Below are 23,678 nucleotides of genomic sequence, written 5' to 3' on the forward strand. Positions count from 1 at the left end.
TCGAGTGGTCAGGCTTACTGACTTGGCACATATCATTCCAACTCGGTTGCGTAGATTGATGTTCATACTGTTGGTCACTGGACTGTCTGATCCAAACTCTACTATTTACAGACCGCTACATACCTTGTATACTGATGTGTGCGGCAGTAAAAAGCAAACAAAGAACATCAAGCTATGTATTGTGGTGCAGTAGTTAGGGTATGGTGGGTTTGACGTTTGACTGGTGATAAGGTCAATGCATGCTTTTGTGGAATAAAAATATGTAATATTGACCGAGGACGGGACACACTCTAAGAATATCCATACATGTTCAAATTATCCTCATATTAAATCATCTTAAGGACTTCAGCCATCATCACTCCAAGAATCCTCCACAGCACAATTGTCTGCATCTGAGATGCTGTCATCACCATCACAGTAAGAATCTTGAGCTGTTTGAGCCTCTCCATCCTCTACCTCATATACATGTAAACCTATCTGCTCATTATCTCTCATTTTCTCGGATTCAAGGGGTTGGAGAACCTCCTATTGCTGTCCGGGTTATGTTTTCAACCAGGGGTGAATCACTGGGCTCATTCCCAGGCACTTCAGAACTGACTAATGATGATATTCCTCACGATATAGATAGTTATTTCTACAGCGTCCTTTTGCCTGTTTCTTTAATGTTTTCACGACGATGTTGTCGCTGAAGTGGATTCTGAAAACATCATCAGCTTCTAAATTATCACTAGCCTGGCGGACCAGCTTCAGTAACGTTTGACAGGCCCGCGCAAAGGTCAACTAGCATTTTGCTAGAGGGCAACTCACTTTAACGCTTGACGCTTAATAAAATACGCTTTCATTGTCCCTTAAAACTATTAACACAATACATCTATAACTGCAAGAAAATATTGCTAAGACATATGGAACCAACTGTCTTTGACCGGTGTAATATACTCACCACTCAGAATCACTTTCCAATACCCAGCTCTCCAGTTTGGCTGTGCAACTGGTTTAATGCCTATGAGCAAAAGCTCATACACAGTTTTGTCACGTGGATTTGCATATTTTGTTATTAGAATAGTTGTCAGTGTCATGCATGCACAATTTAGATCTACACAATACATTCAGGTCCCGGGTTAGAGTTGGTCTTCAGAAACCATGATTGTCCTAGGAGTCAACTAACGGGACCGTTGATGTAGTTGACACTTGTATTGGTAACACCAGATTTTAAGGTTATAAAACTATCAGTCATTTGATCAAACAACTAAAACTATTGGTGATATGGTCAAAACACTAAAATTCTCAGTCGTTTTACCAAATGACTCAAAGTTTTTAACTGTCATTTGACCAAGTGTTTCAGTGACAATGAGACAAAGTCATTTAAGTTAAAATATGAAACATGCAAAATGAAATAAATATTTTAGTTATCCTGTTTCTACTTACAGTGTTGATAATGTGCAAAATAAAACCAACAAATCTCAACTAACATGAAAAAATAAATCTCTTTTAAAGAAGTCTGTGTATCGGTATGTTTACTATCCCCATGTCTATACTTTGTTTGATTACCACTAAGAGCCTATGTGTTTACTATCCCCATGTCTATACTTTGTTTGATTACCACTAAGAGCCTATGTGTTTACTATCCCCATGTCTATACTTTGTTTGATTACCACTAAGAGCCTATGTGTTTACTATCCCCATGTCTATACTTTGTTTGATTACCACTAAGAGCCTATGTGTTTACTATCACCATGCCTATACTTTGTTTGATTACCACTAAGAGCCTATGTGTTTACTATCACCATGTCTATACTTTGTTTGCATTAAAGGCCGGGCGGGACAACTTAGGAACGGCCAACGAGTCCTAACTTGACACACAGAAGGGAGCAAGCTACAAAGACATATTTTATATCAGTGAAAATATCTCGAGGAGATGAACACGAAACGTTCATGTGCCAGTATGTTCACGTGTTAATAAGCTCACAAACTGGCTCTGAAAATGCATTTTTGTTAAATTGTATAAATGTGTCTGTGATGATGGCACTTCATATCAGTGTTCCAGTGTACCGTCGTCATATTATCAGTTACATGTTTTTCAAACAGGAATAGAAAGACTTATGTTAGTCACTCGTGGATTCGTACAAAATACAGTGTTAAACTGTTTGTAAATATTCCAGTCCTTATGATTCACCCATCCACTTCTAAGCATATGCAATAGAAGACGTTGTTGTCCATAAATATTATATATTGAAATGTTGGGTTTTGCACATACAGAACTTGAAACTGACAATCTGAGTTTGCATCCAGTTCCGTCTAAACCAGTCATCCGGGGAAAATGGAGATAATTTGTTTACAGCCCACAGTCTTAACAGAATGTACATAAATCGCACCTGTCTGTCTGTGTAATTACATAACGTGACAGAGACAGACCCAGTTGCACTAGCCATAAATCAATGTAGTTTGTTTATTGTGTATAGCCTGACAGGTGGTAAGTTTGAATGATTGAAGTAGCGTATTGCATATTGTCATTAGCAGACAAGCAGAGGTACAGGTGACAATACACAAACATTGCGTTTTGTCTGTGACAGAGACTGCTTGTCATAATCAATATATTTTTCTATGTTTCCATACATATGATTTAAAACATTTCAGTTTTCAAGCTGAACAATGAAATTAGCATTTCTAATACTACACATTTTTGAAAGGTGGACAGACAAAAGCCCCAGCAGACAGGAGCCCCACACCTGTCTTCGACTGGCACAAGTTGCTTGTTGTGATCTTGCTGGCTTTTCTTGAAATTCAAATAAAATTGGAATTGGAAGTTGACCCATTCTGTCTTGAAATGCTACAGTTTTGGTCTTCGACAGGCAGAAGTCACTGTCAGGGTATTTGCTGGCTTTTGTTGACATTCTAATAAAATTAGAAAGGGTCTACAGGATATAGCTATATAGATGGTAGTGCATCTAGATTCAATCACTTCTGGTGTGAAAAGCAATGACAAGCACAGTACCCGGCCTTGGAAATATTGACCCATTCTGTCGTAAAATATTACAATTTTGGTCTTCGACTGACAAAAGTTGCTTGGTGTGATCTTGTTGGCTTTTGCTGACACTCTAATAAAATTGGAATTTTCTTGCATAGTGTAGCTATATAGACAGTAGTCCATCTAAATTAAATCAATTCTGGTGTGAAATGCTATGACAGGCACAGTACCCGGCCTTGCAACTTGACCCATTCTGTCTTGAAAAGCTACAATTTTGGTCTTCGACTGGCAGAAGTCACTGTCAGGGTAGTTGCTGGCTTTTGTTGACATTCTAATAAAATTGGAATTTTCTTGCATAGTGTAGCTATATAGACAGTAGCCCATCTAAATCCAATCATTTGGGGTGTGAAAAAACTGTGACAAGCACAGTACCCGGCCTTGGAAGTTGACCCATTCTGTCGTAAAATATTACAATTTTGGTCTTCGACAAGCAAAAGTTCATTGGAGCGACCTTGCTGGCTTTTGTTGAAATTCTGATAAGATTGGAATTCATTTGCATTGTGTAAATATACAGATAGTACCCCATTTAAATTAAATCAATTCTGGTTTGAAAAACTGTGACAAGCACAGTGCCCGGCCTTGGAAGTTGACCCATTCTGTCTTGAAATGGTACAATTTTGGTCTTCGACAGGCAGAAGTCACTGTCAGGATAGTTGCTGGCTTTTGTTGAAATTCTTGGAATTTACTTGCATAGTGTAGCTATATAGACAGTAGCCCATCTAAATTCAATCAATTCTGGTGTGAAATGCTATGACAGGCACAGTACCCGGCCTTGCAACTTTACCCATTCTGTCTTGAAAAGCTACAATTTAGGTCTTCGACTGGCAGAAGTCACTGTCAGGGCATTTGCTGGCTTTTCTTAAAATTCTAATAAAATTGGAATTCACTTGCATGGTGTAGCTATATAGACAGTAGCCCATCTAAATCCAACCATGTTTGGTGTGAAAGACTGTGACAAGCACAGTATCCGGCCTTGGAAGTTGACCCATTACCACTAAGAGCCTACGAGTTTACTATCCCCATGTCTGTACTTTGTTTGATTACCACTAAGAGCCTACGAGTTTACTATCCCCATGTCCATACTTTGTTTGATTACCACTAAGAGCCTATGTGTGTACTCTCCCTACGTCTATACTTTGTTTGATTACCACTAAGAGCCTATGTGTTTAATATCCCAATGTCTGTACTTTGTTTGATTACCACTAAGAGCCTATGTGTTTAATATCCCCATGTCTATACTTTGTTTGATTACCACTAAGAGCCTATGTGTTTACTATCCCAATGTCTGTACTTTGTTTGATTACCACTAAGAGCCTATTTGTTTACTCTCCCTACGTCTATACTTTGTTTGATTACCACTAAGAGCCTATGTGTTTACTATCCCAATGTCTGTACTTTGTTTGATTACCACTAAGAGCCTATGTGTTTACTATCCCAATGTCTATACTTTGTTTGATTACCACTAAGAGCCTATGTGTTTACTATCCCAATGTCTGTACTTTGTTTGATTACCACTAAGAGCCTATGTGTTTACTATCCCAATGTCTGTACTTTGTTTGATTACCACTAAGAGCCTATGTGTTTACTATCCCAATGTCTGTACTTTGTTTGATTACCACTAAGAGCCTATGTGTTTACTATCCCAATGTCTGTACTTTGTTTGATTACCACTAAGAGCCTATGTGTTTACTATCCCCATGTCTATACTTTGTTTGATTACCACTAAGAGCCTATGTGTTTACTCTCCCTACGTCTATACTTTGTTTGATTACCACTAAGAGCCTATGTGTTTACTCTCCCTACGTCTATACTTTGTTTGATTACCACTAAGAGCCTATGTGTTTACTCTCCCTACGTCTATACTTTGTTTGATTACCACTAAGAGCCTATGTGTTTACTCTCCCTACGTCTATACTTTGTTTGATTACCACTAAGAGCCTATGTGTTTACTCTCCCTACGTCTATACTTTGTTTGATTACCACTAAGAGCCTATGTGTTTACTCTCCCTACGTCTATACTTTGTTTGATTACCACTAAGAGCCTATGTGTTTACTCTCCCTACGTCTATACTTTGTTTGATTACCACTAAGAGCCTATGTGTTTACTCTCCCTACGTCTATACTTTGTTTGGTTACCACTAAGAGCCTATTTGTTTACTCTCCCTACGTCTATACTTTGTTTGATTACCACTAAGAGCCTATTTGTTTACTCTCCCTACGTCTATACTTTGTTTGATTACCACTTAGTGTTTCACATATGTTATATTTTGATTACACTTTCTTAGCGAAGCGAGCGGTGCAATATCATACCCCGTGACAAGCCGACTGTCACTGTAGAATGTCATACCCAACATATCAAACGTTCTGTACTTTGCTGAAACGTTGGTGCTTATTAGGGGGCACTGTTAAAGGGGGATACAACTACTGCCATAGCGATAGTCTGGTGCAACATACTAACGCGAAAGCGCTGGTTTAATGGGACCAGCTATTGAAATACTACTAAATACTACGATGGTTATCAAACCACTGTGAGCCTCACAACGACAATGACATCAACGCAGCTGTTTTTATGTTGTATTTTTCTACAGAATATCTGTCAACCTCAGGCAAATTAATTTCCTGTGTACCAGCCTCACTACCCCCATTGCGTTTGACCTTCTATCCCGGTATTCCCCCCAAACGCAAAACCTGTAATTTGCATCTCAGGAAACAAATTATGACAGAACATTTTGTTTGTTTGAGGTAGGTAGAAGTCCGATAAAATGAAACTTATATATTAAAGTGCATAAAAAGCAAATTGAATGTACAATCGCTTGCTAAAGTAACAGAAGAGAAACTTGAAACCCAGATCAAATCAACAGTTAGCAGGTAACATTGGTAGATAAGTCAAAATCAAAGTGAATGAATCAGGTACTTCCTGCCATTTGCGCCGTGCATTTATCAACGGAAGTCAATAACTAAACTACCGATAGTAACACAGACTTTCAATACATCGATAGTTTTTTCGTTTCTACCATCAGTTTAATGCTATCGGAGACTCAACAACTGCAATCCATTGACAGTTCTATCCACGTGTTTACTGCTGTGAATGTCAGCGAAGAAGGCCTCTCGATCACTTACGACACTTTTCAATAGCTGTAGACCAAATCTAACTTGGGTCTTTAGGGCATGTGGTAGGATGTCGATACTATTTTACATTTCCAGGCAACTGTTTTATCAATGCCATCATTGTCATCAATATCATCAATGTCGTCAATCCCACAAATGTCGTCAATGTCGTCAATTTCATCAATGCCATAAATGCCATCAATGCCATCAATGTCATCAATGTCGTCAATGCCATCAATGTCGTCAATGTCATCAATGCCATAAATGCCATCAATGCCATCAGTGTCATCAATGTCGTCGATGTCATCAATGTCGTCAATTTCATCAATATCGTCAATCCCATCAATGTCGTCAATGCCATCAATGTCATCAATCTCACAAATGTCGTCAATGTCGTCAATGCCATCAATGCCACAAATGCAACAAATGCCATCAATGCCATCAATGTCGTCAATGCCGTCAATGTCATCAATGTCGTCGATGCCATCAATGTCGTCAATGCCATCAATGTCATCAATGTCGTCAATGCCATCAATGTCATCAATCCCACAAATGCCATAAATGCCATCAATGCCATCAGTGTCATCAATGTCGTCGATGTCATCAATGTTGTCAATGTCGTCGATGTCATCAATGTCGTCAATTTCATCAATGTCGTCAATGTCATCAATGTCGTCAATGCCATCAATGTCATCAATCCCACAAATGTCGTCAATGTCGTCAATGTCATCAATGTCATCAATGTCGTCAATGTCATCAATGTCGTCAATGCCCTCAATGCCCTCAATGTCATCAATGTCGTCGATGCCATCAATGTCATCAATGCCATCAATGTCATCAATGCCGTCAATGTCATCAATGTCGTCAATGCCATCAATGTCATCAATGTCGTCAATGTCATCAATGTCGTCAATGTCATCAATGCCATAAATGCCATAAATGCCATCAGTGTCATCAATGTCGTCGATGTCATCAATGTTGTCAATGTCGTCGATGTCATCAATGTCGTCAATGCCATCAATGTCATCAATGCCATCAATGTCATCAATCCCACAAATGTCCTCAATGTCATCGATGCCGTCAATGCCACAAATGCCATCAATGTCGTCAATGCCATCCATGCCGTCAATGTCATCAATGTCGTCGATGCCATCAATGTCGTCAATGCCATCAATATCGTCAGTGTCGTCAATGCCATCAATGTCGTCAATGCCATCAATGTCGTCAGTGTCGTCAATGCCATCAATGTCATCAATGTCATCAATGCCATCAATGCCATAAATGCCATCAATGTCGTCAATGCCATCAATGCCATCAATCCCACAAATGTCGTCAATGTCATCAATGTCGTCAATGTCATCAATGTCATCAATGCCATCAATCCCACAAATGTCGTCAATGTCATCAATGTCATCAATGTCGTCAATGCCATCAATGTCATCAATGCCATCAATCCCACAAATGTTGTCAATGCCATCAATGTCATCAATGTCGTCAATGTCATCAATGCCATAAATGCCATAAATGCCATCAGTGTCATCAATGTCGTCGATGTCATCAATGTCGTCAATGCCATCAATGTCATCAATCCCACAAATGTCCTCAATGTCGTCAATGCCATCGATGCCATCAATGCCAGAAATGCCATCAATGTCGTCAATGCCATCAATGTCATCAATGCCGTCAATGTCATCAATGTCGTCGATGCCATCAATGTCGTCAATGCCATCAATATCATCAATGTCATCAATGCCATCAATGTCGTCAATGCCATCAATGTCGTCAGTGTCGTCAATGCCATCAATGTCATCAATGCCATCAATGTCATCAATGTCATCAATGCCATCAATGTCGTCAATGCCATCAATGTCGTCAATGCCATCAATGCCATCAACCCCACAAATGTCGTCAATGTCATCAATGTCGTCAATGTCGTCAATGCCATCAATGTCATCAATGCCATCAATCCCACAAATGTCGTCAATGTCATCAATGCCATCAATCCCACAAATGTCGTCAATGTCATCAATGTCGTCAATGTCGTCAATGCCATCAATGTCATCAATGCCATCAATCCCACAAATGTTGTCAATGCCATCAATGTCATCAATGTCATCAATGCCATCAATGTCGTCAATGTCGTCAATGTCGTCAATGCTTTAACCAAACTAATAATTGGATTTCCAAGCATGATAACAACCCAAAACAGTGGTTGTCGGACGAAAATGTTTTACACCGGCCCAGCTACAGCCCAGATCTTAACCCTATTGAAAATGCGAGGGAGCCAAAGGAAAGAATAACCCCAAACTGACTAAGAAATATCAAACTAAAATAGTAATGGCCCACATATCATGGTTAAGTGTCCTGAAAATATTGAAGACCACACTTTCTGCAACCACAAGAGACCAACTTGTCTCCCACAAGATTTTTATGCTTGGTGAAGTGAACTAGGGGACATATTTACCAACCTCCTGCTGTGTCCAGTTCCAGTCAGTTGGAGAAGAGCGTTAAGAAGAAGAGACTGAACCAGGTACCTGCCTGGTGAGCGGTAACTACGTGCTGTGCAAGAGCTGCACGTTTTGGTGGGATGTATTGAGGGTTACTGCGGGGACTACAACACATGTAGGTACTGACTGTAACATAATCGTTTCATGGCCATGAAGCACCACGAAGTACGATTTGAATATTGACTTCTTGTTGACTGCAAGGACAAATGAAATCAGATCATGTCGTTGAAGATCACACACATCCTGTCCATCATTTGTGAGGACAGATTATGTTCTTGAAGAGCACACATATCTTGTCCTCCATCAGTGAATACAAATCATGTTGTGGACGAACACACACACATCCTGTCCACCATCTGTGAAGACAGATTATGCTGTTGAGGATCACACACATCCTGTCCACCATCTGTGAAGACAGATGACGTTGTTGAGGATCACACACATCCTGTCCTACGTCTGTGAAGTCATATCACGTTGTTGAGGATCACACATATCCTGTCCTACGTCTGTGAAGACAGATGACGTTGTTGAGGATCACACACATTCTGTCCTACGTCTGTGAAGACAGATGATGTTGTTGAGGCACAAACATCCTCTCCTGCTCCTTGGACTGACGGAATAAGAACATTTGGGAATAAAACGAAAGTTCTCTTAGTTGTTCTCTTCTCTCTGCTAGTTTTCTGGTGCATCATCAGTGCCAATGACACGTCTACTAACATGTGCACCGATGGACTCAGACTGTTGCTTGTAGGCTCTCCCTATCCCATATCAGACCCAAACGTGTGACATTTCATATCTGTGAGTGGATGTGCAGTATAGGACACTCACTGGAATACTTACCACATGTATATACAGTACCAGGTTTTAACTATCAAACAGTAACAACTCCGTCAATATTCAAACAACTGGAAACAGTTGTCTGTCTCCCCCGATGCTGCTATAACGCTTGATTCTATATGTTTATGACAACAGGTCACATTTTGTACCAGGACAAAAACATAGATTTTCTGATAGGGATGAAGTCTGCTGAAAAATGTCTAAATTTCTCCTCGTTACTGACACAGAATGTGCATAGAGCTCAAGTCGTAAATCAGATAAAGCAACGGTGGTCACCTAGGGTTTTTGAATGGGTGGCAGTGTTGGGCTGCTGGACACCTGAGAGTATCTTGGACTTCAGCTTTGCCACACAACGAAGCACATGTGATACATGTGTGTTCTGTCTTAGGCTAATGAGTCAAATTACTACCACGTACATCAACACAGAAAGATCATGCTTAAAGCTATCCAAGATGTGTGGTTGCAATTGTGTGATTACATTACATGTTATATTAAAGGGCACTGCAGATCTGACAAATCATCAAAATGACATTATATTAAAAAACGTACATCTGTACATATACAAACCTAAACGATTCCAGTAGTCTTCTCTCAAAGCACAATTTGTATTACAACATTTCCCCTGTTATCTGTCAATCCTTCTCTGTCTCTGCCTCTAGTTCAGTGCTTGTAATGTAATCAGTTATTGTAAATACCTTTAGTTTTATAAGTTGAAAGAACTTGTCCCCAATCCTTTTCGGATTGTACATAAAATATGTTAAACTGAAATGTCACGTGACTAATAATCTAGCACCTCATTGGCAGGTTGGGTTATTTGGGTTATAAACAGATTGATAGCGCTATGAGAATCCACCTTGTGAATAGGGCTTAGCGCATTATATATGCACTTATTGTTAAATGTACACCTGCGTAAGCGTTCTATGTCCGTCTTCGTTGTTTTCATGTGTTCTTTACCCTCTTTTTACCCTTTTGCGATGCTAATTAAAGTTAAAATAATATGTAAATAACACATACTGTTGCTATGCTTTGTTCTGTCAACAACACGCTCATTCCTAAAATTCTCAAACTGTTCTGTTTCTATGGCCCCTTTGTCAACATGATGCGAAGGTCCCGAGCAACGAGGAACTAAACTAGTGCACAATGTGCACTAAAATGTCCTGAAATGATTTACAAGACAGCAGCACTAAAATTTATTTTGACAAGGCCACACAGAAACACATAATGGCAAGATCTGAGGTTGCATGACGCATGGATAACCTGTTGCCACAACTATGTTAACATGCACATAAACGGTCATTTAGATGAACGTGGCCACCGGTGAAGTCCTGGAACACCAATGCCAGAATCGACTTGCCATTACACTGTGTAATAGTCAATTAATATTCTATATTTCTGTGTAACGTTGTAACTGTAGGGAGGTGTATCCAGTGCTGCGCACACGAAAATCGGGTGCTACGTTAACTTTTCCAGGACGTTAATGACGGTCTAATGATACCCCTAGGACTTTAATCAAGTAAATGACACGCTAATCACAACACGACGTCATTAAAAAGTTAGTGCAACAGATTTTGATGATACATTAATTAATGAATGTTTAATGCTTCATTAAAATTTGATACAACCGGGTCCAGGTCAAGATTTGTCTGGCAATGATAATGAATCATGCTGAATCATGTTGAGAGTGGGAGTGCGTCAGACTCTCCCATAGCAACCATCAGGAGTCTTCTTGTCACCAGGAGATGACCTGTTATCAATGTCCCTTCACCAGGAGATGTCCTGTCATCAATGTCTCTCATCAACAGATGTCCTATCATCAATGTCCTGTCGTCAGGAGATGTCCTGTCATTAGGGGGTGATCCATGCAACAGAAACCTTTGGAGGTGGTTCAGTCATAAAGAATCGTCTTCTGTATGGCTGATAGATCTCGTTAGGGTAATTGGAGACACAGAATTGAGGCAGGCACTGTATTAGGAATGGTAGGGGAATTAGATGCTATAATACAATGCGTGATTGCCAGTGTGAGGAGGAGACTGGTAAATGTTATAACTGCGAGGGAAAATACTGTGGTGTCGCCTGTGGTGTCGCCTGTGGAGGTTCATACAATTAAAGCATCCATAAAAATTAGCTACAATCAGATTTGTGTGGTAGTCATGGTATTGTTCACGTTTTTTGTGCATTCTCTTTGGAATGCAGTAACGTTTTACCTTGTTTCAATTTCATTTTTTTTTTGTCGAAATCAGAGTGAAATGGTTACAGTTGCCATTTTAATCCGCGAAATGAAAAATGTGGATTTGGCATTATTAATGTTCATTGATTTTCCAAATGTCTGAGCTATTCCTGGTGGCGATATATCAAGCATTGACAGGTGGTGTTAGAATCAGACTGCAGGAACTTTTTAGCTTACTCTCGATCTTGAAAACCTCCCTACATGACTACAATTAACATAATGTACCAAGAATGATTCCCCAAGTTCTGCATCTACCTGAGGAGATTGCAAGCGGCTTGGTCAACACGGATCCTCAAAGCCGCCATCTTGCATTGAACATCCTACAACAACCACCTTGTGGATAACCTACAAGTTAAGGATGAAACAGCGAGATACCACAGGCCACGCAAGTACATGCATCTCTCCCACAGAGACCGTATCATCGCCATCAATAAGGAGATCGTGTATTCATACAGAAACCACCTTTCGCACAAAGATGGACATTGTGTACTAACAGATCATCAGGACTTACTTATTTGTCTATTCTTACATGGCCACAGTGTTCTTGCATGGACATACACTGTGTTGTTGTTGCTAAGTGCAACCAGGTATATCTGATCACAGGCCAGTGCATGTCTATATCATAATGTATTTTGTGCGTGTAAACAATGTGCTCCAAAGTACTTCCGCAGAATGAAGTCAGAATAGGGACAGTCTTGGGCCCAGCTACCCACAAACACATTTTATTATGTGTCACTATTGTGACATTAACAGCAAAGCAGTATTCAACATTTTAGTATTTCGGAGTCACAGTACGGTTGTTTTTTTCCCTCTTATTGGGCACAACACCCGCAATATGTGAGCAGGCTCTGTCCATGACAGAGGAATAGCATCCATTGTAGGGTTGTTGCATGGCACTATATGGGCACGCTCCGTCACAGACACCGGAAGACCACCCATGGTATTTAAAAGGGCAACAGTACCCACAAGAAGCGTCTTGCATGGAAGTTAGACCTCTGGTTTCTGCACTATATGGGCAAGCTCCGTCACAGACACGGGAAGAGCACCCATGGTACTTAAAAAGGCAACAGCCACAAGAACCCTCTCAGTCTTGCATGGAAGTTAGACTCCTGGTTTCACCACTATATAGGCACGCTCCGTCACGGACACGGGAAGAGCACCCATGGTACTTAAAAATGCAATAATACCCACAAGAACCGTCTGAGTCTTGCATGGAAGTTAGAGACCTGGTTTCAACACTATATGGGCAAGCTCCGTCACAGACGCGCACCTATCATACTTAAGAAGGCAACAGTACCCACAAGTCGCGCGTTAAAGTTAGACTCCTGGTTTCAAAAGTCATAATGCGAAATATTTGCTGAGATGGTTAATGTGTACTTTTGTATTACGCTTATTATCAGCATTTCTTGGTACTGTGCCTCAGTCCTATTTCGAGATACATTTATGAAATGATTCTGTCCAAAGGAGTACATGTCTGGATGCGAAGCGTCCATCATTTAATTATTTTCCGGATATGTCAGACTGGCACGATCACCACTCTCATGCCGTTATTTTTGTTATATTTCTTGCACGGGATGTCAACGACATCAAGAATTGCTTTACAGTGATTATGTTCTGATGCGCACTGTTGGTATTTACATGGCTTTACTCCTATCATTTGGACTCAAATTGTTTAATGTAAAATTGACTACTTTCTTTCTCTTAATGTTCCTGTAAATCATTAACTGTGAAATTCCTGGTTTACAACTGAAATTGGGCATGGTGGGCGAGCTGGCTAAGGCCCCAGGCTAGTGATCCAGCGAGGTTGAGGTTTCGGGATCGAGCCCACCTGTGACCGGGTGTAAAAACCTTGGAGTCAACTTTGTGTGCAGACTCTTTCAGTGTTGTCACAAACCCTAGTGTACAGTACACAATCCTGTGCACTTAAAAGAACCCACGAATCCGTTGGTATATGACCAGATGGTGGCCACATGAACACGTGCATACACCTAGTTGCGGGTACAGCAACGAGCAGTAAACTTGGACAAAGTGCTGTGACTATGTGTCCCAGTCTACCCAGCTGTCAAATGGGTACCTCGTTAGAATGAGAGAGCCATAATAAACTCGGTGCGCCTAGTGGCCTAGTATACTCCCCAGGGAGTTGAGATTGAAATACGATGTGCTGTTGAGATTGACATCCGGTGATCGAGGGAAAATACCTAGCGCCTAGAGAAATTGCCTTGCAGTTTGATTTGTGCGCTATACAAGAACACTTATAAAAATAATAATAAATTCTTGGCTATACCGATTATTTAAAAGAAAACAATGACACAAAGTGCGGCATTTTGTGTCAACTGCACAATCGCACACGAACGACAAAATCATGTATTGCCTTGTAGGCCACCCTATTCCTCTTGGTAACGTCCATTTGTTTCTGTATATCACACTAATGGCCTTTACTCATCACACATTATTGGTCACACCCGATCCCGTTAGTCCCTTGCGAGAGGCATGGTCCACTCTAACACGGACCTTTACGGGTCAGTGTATAATATGTATATGAGTTATTCTAGTTGGTTTAATTAATCCTTTAACAATATGTGTTAAGAACGTAAAAGGTGTTTTTGTCACTATATGGCTGAAATTCTGCCGATGTGGCAAAATCGTAACCCACACATTAAGTTCTACCTGTTTTCACCTGTATACACGGCGATTGGGTACAAGTGTTCGCTCGTCGCGCCATGGCCCCAGTTCGATTCCCCACATGGGTACATTGTGTGAAGTCCATTTCTGTGCCCCCAGCCGTGATATTGCTGGAATGTTGTTAGAATATTGCTGGAATATTGCTCACGGTGACGTAAAACTAAACTCACTCACTCACTAAAGTCCGTTATACATCGGTTTTAGTTAGTAAGTGAGTATTTATATATAAAAACTTACGAAGACGCTTATAGCGAACTGACGAATTTGTCGAAGTGCATGTAACGGTATAACGATACGGTTATATCGACCTGAATTTAGTGATCGGTTTGAGTTCGTCACAGTTGTTTGACCTCCACCAAACCTGGAAATTTTACCTTGTGACATTCTCGCAGTGAATATAATCTATATGCATCAGAGCACCTATAGGTACTGCTGACTGAACCTGTCCTATTTTTTAATGGCGGTGACGACTGGTTAATATGAGGTCATACTCCAACCTACTTTTGCAGAATACCAAGTTTTCAAAGAACACGTTTAAAACGAACTAAGTTCGTTTATTTATTTATTTATTTATTTATTTATTTATTTATTTATTTATTTATTTATTTATTTATTTATTTATTTATTTATTTATTTATTTATTTATTAAAATCTGTAGCATGAAATACGTCCATATCCAACTGAACCGAGGGGTCTCTCTTAAAATATCCACTTCTGATCTACCTGAACTGCGCCAATTTGTGACTGTCGAAAACAGGTATGCCATGAGTAGTAGATGTAACTAAATTCCACAGGTTGTATTTAGGGTCTAAGGGAATCTAAAAAGAAGTTTTGGAGGAATAGAGAATTAGTGAGATAAAGATAAACGGTTATATCACCAGTATTTCAGCCGTGCCGTGACTACTATAGGCCATTGTTGGGTAATATATACCTATGCAGTTAAATACGGTTATACCCAACTCAAAGGGATGAATTAAATTGGCTTCGTTATAACAACAGTTGGTTTCAACAGTATTTCGTCTTAACAATACTTCGTTGTAACAGTAGTTACAATGCTATTTCGTTATAACATTATTTTGTTATAACAGTGTTTGTTACACGCATTCAGACCAACATATACAGGTAAAGATCAAACAAATGTAAATAGCTCATGACATTGATCACTTCGTTGGAAGCGTATTGGTTACATGCGTGATTTACTGTAAATAAATACAGAAAATAAAATACGGAAAGTACACACACATATATTTACCAGGCATATTCTGTGACCGACTTAGGAACTTGAGCTTAGCAAAGTCTATTGCGGAATTCACAATTCTTCAACCTCTACTTCCCCATGCAGTTAGCATGTCTGTCCCGTGACGTGGTTGGTATCCTAACGAACGATCGCAATGCTGGCAGAGAATATAATATGAGACGGGTAGACAGAAAGACAGAAAGAGACAGATAGGATCGTGATTGTTTGTGGCTCGCGGTACTGCCAAATCTATTTATTGCCAACCTTCCCTATCCAGACGACAATGTATTTAAGTTCACAGCGAGCCTGCCCACCCGATCCCGTATATATGACTGAAATACTGACCCGGGTACCCGTGAAGGTCCGGGTACAATTATTGACACCAGTTACCCTCGCTCGTCGCAAGAGGCGATGCTCCCTACCAGGATGTATCCATGTAGTGATGATCCCTACCAGGATGTGTCCATGTAGTGATGCTCCCTGCCAGCCTGTGTCCATGTAGTGATGATACCTACCAGGATGTGTCCATGTAGTGATGCTCCCTACCAGGATGTGTCCATGTAATGATGATCCCTACCAGGATGTGTCCATGTAGTGATGATCCCTACCAGGATGTGTCCATGTAGTGATGCTCCCTACCAGGATGTGTCCATGTAGTGATGCTCCCTGCCAGCCTGTGTCCATGTAGTGATGCTCCCTACCAGGATGTGTCCATGTAGTGATGATCCCTACCAGGATGTGTCCATGTAGTGATGCTCCCTGCCAGCCTGTGTCCATGTAGTGATGATACCTACCAGGATGTGTCCACGTAGTGATGATCCCTACCAGGATGTGTCCATGTAGTGATGATCCCCACCAGGATGTGTCCATGTAGTGATGCTTCCTACCAGGATGTGTCCATGTAGTGATGCTCCCTACCAGCTTGTGTTCATGTAGTGATGATCCCTACCAGGATGACTCCATGCAGTGATGCTCCCTACCAGGATGTGTCCATGTAGTGATGATCCCTACCAGGATGTGTCCATGTAGTGATGCTCCCTACCAGGATGTGTCCATGTAGTGATGCTCCCTACCAGGATGTGTCCATGTAGTGATGCTCCCTGCCAGCCTGTGTCCATGTAGTGATGATACCAACCAGGATGTGTCCATGTAGTGATGATCCCTACCAGGATGTGTCCATGTAGTGATGCTCCCTACCAGGATGTGTCCATGTAGTGATGCTCCCTACCAGGATGTGTCCATGTAGTGATGCTCCCTACCAGGATGTGTCCATGTAGTGATGCTCCCTGCCAGCCTGTGTCCATGTAGTGATGATACCTACCAGGATGTGTCCATGCAGTGATGATACCTACCAGGATGTGTCCATGTAGTGATGATCCCTACCAGGATGTGTCCATGTAATGATGATCTCTACCAGGATGTGTCCATGTAGTGATGATCCCTACCAGGATGTGTCCATGCAGTGATGATCCCTACCAGGATGTGCCCATGTAGTGATGCTCCCTGCCAGCCTGTGTCCATGTAGTGATGCTCCCTACCATGATGTGTCCATGTAGTGATGATCCCTACCAGGATGTGTCCATGTAGTGATGATCCCTACCAGGATGTGTCCATGTAGTGATGCTCCCTACCAGGATGTGTCCATGTAATGATGATCCCTACCAGGATGTGTCCATGTAGTGATGATCCCTACCAGGATGTGTCCATGTAGTGATGATCCCTACCAGGATGTGTCCATGCAGTGATGCTCCCTACCAGGATGTATCCATGTAGTGATGATCCCTACCAGGATGTGTCCATGTAGTGATGCTCCCTACCAGGATGTGTCCATGTAGTGATGATCCCAACCAGGATGTGTCCATGCAGTGATGATCCCTACCAGGATGTGTCCATGCAGTGATGATCCCTACCAGGATGTGTCCATGTAGTGATGATCCCTACCAGGATGTGTCCATGTACTGATGATCCCTACCAGGATATGTCCATGCAGTGATGCTCCCTACCAGGATGTATCCATGTAGTGATGATACCTACCAGGATGTGTCCATGTAGTGATGATCCCTACCAGGATGTGTCCATGTAGTGATGCTCCCTACCAGGATGTATCCATGTAGTGATGATCCCTACCAGGATGTGTCCATGTAATGATGATCCCTACCAGGATGTGTCCATGTAGTGATGCTCCCTGCCAGCCTGTGTCCATGTAGTGATGATACCCACCAGGATGTGTCCATGTAGTGATGATCCCTACCAGGATGTGTCCATGTAGTGATGCTCCCTACCAGGATGTGTCCATGTAGTTATGATCCCTACCAGGATGTGTCCATGTAGTGATGCTCCCTGCCAGCCTGTGTCCATGTAGTGATGATACCTACCAGGATGTGTCCATGTAGTGATGATCCCTACCAGGATGTGTCCATGTAGTGATGCTCCCTGCCAGCCTGTGTCCATGTAGTGATGATACCCACCAGGATGTGTCCATGTAGTGATGATCCCTACCAGGATGTGTCCATGTAGTGATGCTCCCCACCAGGATGTGTCCATGTAGTTATGATCCCTACCAGGATGTGTCCATGTAGTGATGCTCCCTACCAGCCTGTGTCCATGTAGTGATGATACCTACCAGGATGTGTCCATGTAGTGATGATCCCTACCAGGATGTGTCCATGTAGTGATGCTCCCTGCCAGCCTGTGTCCATGTAGTGATGATACCCACCAGGATGTGTCCATGTAGTGATGATCCCTACCAGGATGTGTCCATGTAGTGATGATACCTACCAGGATGTGTCCATGTAGTGATGCTCCCTACCAGGATGTGTCCATGTAGTGATGCTCCCTACCAGCTTGTGTTCATGTAGTGATGATCCCTACCAGGATGTGTCCATGTAGTGATTCGCCCTCCCAGGTTATGTCCATGTAGTGATGATCCCTACCAGGATGTGTCCATGTAGTGATTCGCCCACCCAGGTTTTGTCCATGTAGTCATGATCCCTACCAGGATGTGTCCATGTAGTGATGATCCCTACCAGGATGTGTCCATGTAGTGATTCGCCCTCCCAGGTTGTGTCCATGTAGTGATGCTCCCTACCAGGATGTGTCCATGTAGTGATGCTCCCTACCAGGATGTGTCCATGTAGTGATGATACCTACCAGGATGTGTCTATGCAGTGATGATCCCTACAAGGATGTGTCCATGTAGTGATGCTCCCTACCAGGATGTGTCCATGTAGTGATGCTCCCTGCCAGCCTGTGTTCATGTAGTGATGATACCTGCCAGGATGTGTCCATGTAGTGATGCTCCCTACCAGGATGTATCCATGTAGTGATGCTCCCTACCAGGATGTGTCCATGTAGTGATGATCCCAACCAGGATGTGTCCATGTAGTGATGATCCCAACCAGGATGTGTCCATGTAGTGATGCTGCCTACCAGGATGTGTCCATGTAGTGATGCTCCCTGCCAGCCTGTGTCCATGTAGTGATGCTCCCTACCAGGATGTGTCCATGTAGTGATGATCCCTACCAGGATGTGTCCATGTAGTGATGCTCCCTGCCAGCCTGTGTCCATGTAGTGATGATACCTACCAGGATGTGTCCATGTAGTGATGCTCCCTACCAGGATGTGTCCATGTAGTGATGATACCTACCAGGATGTGTCCATGTAGTGATGCTCCCTACCAGGATGTGTCCATGTAGTGATGCTCCCTACCAGCTTGTGTTCATGTAGTGATGATCCCTACCAGGATGTGTCCATGTAGTGATGATCCCTACCAGGATGTGTCCATGTAGTGATGCTCCCTACCAGGATGTGTCCATGTAGTGATGCTCCCTACCAGGATGTGTCCATGTAGTGATGCTCCCTACCAGGATGTGTCCATGTAGTGATGCTCCCTGCCAGCCTGTGTCCATGTAGTGATGATGCCTACCAGGATGTGTCCATGCAGTGATGCTCCCTACCAGGATGTGCCCATGTAGTGATGCTCCGTGCCAGCCTGTGTCCATGTAGTGATGATACCTATCAGGATGTGTCCATGTAGTGATGATCCCTACCAGGATGTGTCCATGTAGTGATGCTCCCTACCAGGATGTGTCCATGTAGTGATGCTCCCTGCCAGCCTGTGTCCATGTAGTGATGCTCCCTACCAGGATGTGTCCATGTAGTGATGCTCCCTACCAGGATGTGTCCATGTAGTGATGCTCCCTACCAGGATGTGTCCATGTAGTGATGCTCCCTGCCAGCCTGTGTCCATGTAGTGATGATACCTACGAGGATGTGTCCATGCAGTGATGCTCCCTACCAGGATGTGCCCATGTAGTGATGCTCCGTGCCAGCCTGTGTCCATGTAGTGATGATACCTATCAGGATGTGTCCATGTAGTGATGCTCCCTACCAGGATGTGTCCATGTAGTGATGCTCCCTACCAGGATGTGTCCATGTAGTGATGCTCCCTGCCAGCCTGTGTCCATGTAGTGATGATACCTACCAAGATGTGTCCATGTAGTTATGATCCCTACCAGGATGTGTCCATGTAGTGATGCTCCCTACCAGTATGTGTCCATGTAGTGATGCTCCCTACCAGGATGTGTCCATGTAGTGATGATCCCTACCAGGATGTGTCCATGTAGTGATGCTCCCTACCAGCCTGTGCCCATACAGTGATGATCCCTACCAGGATGTGTCCATGCAGTGATGATCCCTACCAGGATGTGTCCATGTAGTGATGATACCTACCAGAATGTGTCCATGTAGTGATGATCCCTACCAGGATGTGTCCATGTAGTGATGCTCCTTACCAGGATGTGTCCATGTAGTGATGCTCTCTAACAGGATGTGTCCATGCAGTGATGCTCCCTACCAGGATGTGTCCATGTAGTGATGATCCCTACCAGGATGTGTCCATGCAGTGATGATCCCTACCAGGATGTGTCCATGCAGTGATGATCCCTACCAGGATGTGTCCATGTAGTGATGATCCCTACCAGGATGTGTCCATGTAGTGATGATCCCTACCAGGATATGTCCATGCAGTGATGCTCCCTACCAGGATGTATCCATGTAGTGATGATACCTACCAGGATGTGTCCATGTAGTGATGATCCCTACCAGGATGTGTCCATGTAGTGATGCTCCCTACCAGGATGTATCCATGTAGTGATCAACCCTACCAGGATGTGTCCATGTAATGATGATTCCTACCAGGATGTGTCCATGTAGTGATGCTCCCTACCAGGATGTGTCCATGTAGTGATGATCACTACCAGGATGTGTCCATGTAGTGATGATCCCTGCCAGCCTGTGTCCATGTAGTGATGATACCTACCAGGATGTGTCCATGTAGTGATGATCCCTACCAGGATGTGTCCATGTAGTGATGCTCCTTGCCAGCCTGTGTCCATGTAGTGATGATACCTACCAGGATGTGTCCATGTAGTGATGATCCCTGCCAGGATGTGTCCATGTAGTGATGATACCTACCAGGATGTGTCCATGTAGTGATGCTCCCTACCAGGATGTGTCCATGTAGTGATGCTCCCTACCAGCTTGTGTTCATGTAGTGATGATCCCTACCAGGATGTGTCCATGCAGTGATGCTCCCTACCAGGATGTGTCCATGTAGTGATGATCCCCACCAGGATGTGTCCATGTAGTGATGATCCCTACCAGGATGTGTCCATGTAGTGATGATACCTACCAGGATGTGTCCATGTAGTGATGCTCCCTAACAGGATGTGTCCATGTAGTGATGCTCCCTACCAGGATGTGTCCATGTAATGATGATCTCTACCAGGATGTGTCCATGCAGTGATGATCCCTACCAGGATGTGTCCATGTAGTGATGCTCCCTGCCAGCCTGTGTCCATGTAGTGATGCTCCCTACCATAATGTGTCCATGTAGTGATGATCCCTACCAGGATGTGTCCATGTAGTGATGATCCCTACCAGGATGTGTCCATGTAGGGATGCTCCCTACCAGGATGTGTCCATGTAATGATGATCCCTACCAGGATGTGTCCATGTAGTGATGATCCCTACCAGGATGTGTCCATGTAGTGATGATCCCTACCAGGATGTGTCCATGCAGTGATGCTCCCTACCAGGATGTATCCATGTAGTGATGATCCCTACCAGGATGTGTCCATGTAATGATGCTCCCTACCAGGATGTGTCCATGTAGTGATGATCCCAACCAGGATGTGTCCATGCAGTGATGATCCCTACCAGGATGTGTCCATGCAGTGATGATCCCTACCAGGATGTGTCCATGTAGTGATGATCCCTACCAGGATGTGTCCATGTAGTGATGATCCCTACCAGGATATGTCCATGCAGTGATGCTCCCTACCAGGATGTATCCATGTAGTGATGATACCTACCAGGATGTGTCCATGTAGTGATGATCCCTACCAGGATGTGTCCATGTAGTGATGCTCCCTACCAGGATGTATCCATGTAGTGATGATCCCTACCAGGATGTGTCCATGTAATGATGATCCCTACCAGGATGTGTCCATGTAGTGATGCTCCCTGCCAGCCTGTGTCCATGTAGTGATGATACCCACCAGGATGTGTCCATGTAGTGATGATCCCTACCAGGATGTGTCCATGTAGTGATGCTCCCTACCAGGATGTGTCCATGTAGTTATGATCACTACCAGGATGTGTCCATGTAGTGATGCTCCCTGCCAGCCTGTGTCCATGTAGTGATGATACCTACCAGGATGTGTCCATGTAGTGATGATCCCTACCAGGATGTGTCCATGTAGTGATGCTCCCTGCCAGCCTGTGTCCATGTAGTGATGATACCCACCAGGATCTGTCCATGTAGTGATGATCCCTACCAGGATGTGTCCATGTAGTGATGATCCCTACCAGGATGTGTCCATGTAGTGATGCTCCCTACCAGGATGTGTCCATGTAGTGATGCTCCCTACCAGCTTGTGTTCATGTAGTGATGATCCCTACCAGGATGTGTCCATGCAGTGATGCTCCCTACCAGGATGTGTCCATGTAGTGATGATCCCCACCAGGATGTGTCCATGTAGTGATGATCCCTACCAGGATGTGTCCATGTAGTGATGCTCCCTACCAGGATGTGTCCATGTAGTGATGATACCTACCAGGATGTGTCCATGTAGTGATGCTCCCTACCAGGATGTGTCCATGTAATGATGATCCCTACCAGGATGTGTCCATGTAGTGATGATCCCTACCAGGATGTGTCCATGCAGTGATGATCCCTACCAGGATGTGTCCATGTAGTGATGCTCCCTGCCAGCCTGTGTCCATGTAGTGATGCTCCCTACCAGGATGTGTCCATGTAGTGATGATCCCTGCCAGCCTGTGTCCATGTAGTGATGCTCCCTACCAGGATGTGTCCATGTAGTGATGATCCCTACCAGGATGTGTCCATGTAGTGATGATCCCTACCAGGATGTGTCCATGTAGTGATGCTCCCTGCCAGCCTGTGTCCATGTAGTGATGCTCCCTACCAGGATGTGTCCATGTAGTGATGATCCCTACCAGGATGTGTCCATGTAGTGATGCTCCCTGCCAGCCTGTGTGCATGTAGTGATGCTCCCTACCAGGATGTGTCCATGTAGTGATGCTCCCTACCAGGATGTGTCCATGTAATGATGATCCCTACCAGGATGTGTCCATGTAGTGATGATCCCTACCAGGATGTGTCCATGCAGTGATGATCCCTACCAGGATGTGTCCATGTAGTGATGCTCCCTGCCAGCCTGTGTCCATGTAGTGATGCTCCCTACCAGGATGTGTCCATGCAGTGATGATCCCTGCCAGCCTGTGTCCATGTAGTGATGCTCCCTACCAGGATGTGTCCATGTACTGATGATCCCTACCAGGATGTGTCCATGTAGTGATGATCCCTACCAGGATGTGTCCATGTAGTGATGCTCCCTGCCAGCCTGTGTCCATGTAGTGATGATACCTACCAGGATGTGTCCATGTAGTGATGATCCCTACCAGGATGTGTCCATGTAGTGATGCTCCCTGCCAGCCTGTGTCCATGTAGTGATGATACCTACCAGGATG

The 23,678-nt window shown here is 43.4% G+C and overlaps 2 protein-coding genes across 2 annotated transcripts in view; both read right to left on the reverse strand.

The window, feature by feature from the left end:
* Nucleotides 1–23,678, reverse strand: part of LOC137260270 (sodium-dependent dopamine transporter-like) — a 94,047-nt gene that overhangs the window by 15,211 nt on the left and 55,158 nt on the right. The window lies entirely within an intron of this gene.
* On the reverse strand, nt 6,187–12,009 carry LOC137259465 (uncharacterized protein PF3D7_1120600-like). The gene is made up of 2 exons (XM_067797115.1): nt 11,960–12,009; nt 6,187–8,290 (listed from the first exon to the last, which is right to left on the reverse strand). The coding sequence occupies exons 1-2, from the start codon at nt 12,007–12,009 to the stop codon at nt 6,187–6,189; spliced, it is 2,154 nt and encodes a 717-aa protein (XP_067653216.1).

Source organism: Haliotis asinina, chromosome 13 (genome assembly GCF_037392515.1).
Source record: "Haliotis asinina isolate JCU_RB_2024 chromosome 13, JCU_Hal_asi_v2, whole genome shotgun sequence".
Taxonomy (NCBI): domain Eukaryota; kingdom Metazoa; phylum Mollusca; class Gastropoda; order Lepetellida; family Haliotidae; genus Haliotis; species Haliotis asinina.

What these genes read in the sequence shown, in the direction of transcription:
- LOC137259465 (XM_067797115.1), bottom strand. Translation starts at nt 12,009, where the DNA reads ATGGCGGCTTTGAGGATCCGTGTTGACCAAGCCGCTTGCAATCTCCTC. An exon ending in GCCGCTTGCAATCTCCTCAG is followed by an intron (nt 8,291 to 11,959) that starts GTAGATGCAGAA and finishes GTTTGGTTAAAG; the next exon opens with CATTGACGACATTGACGACA.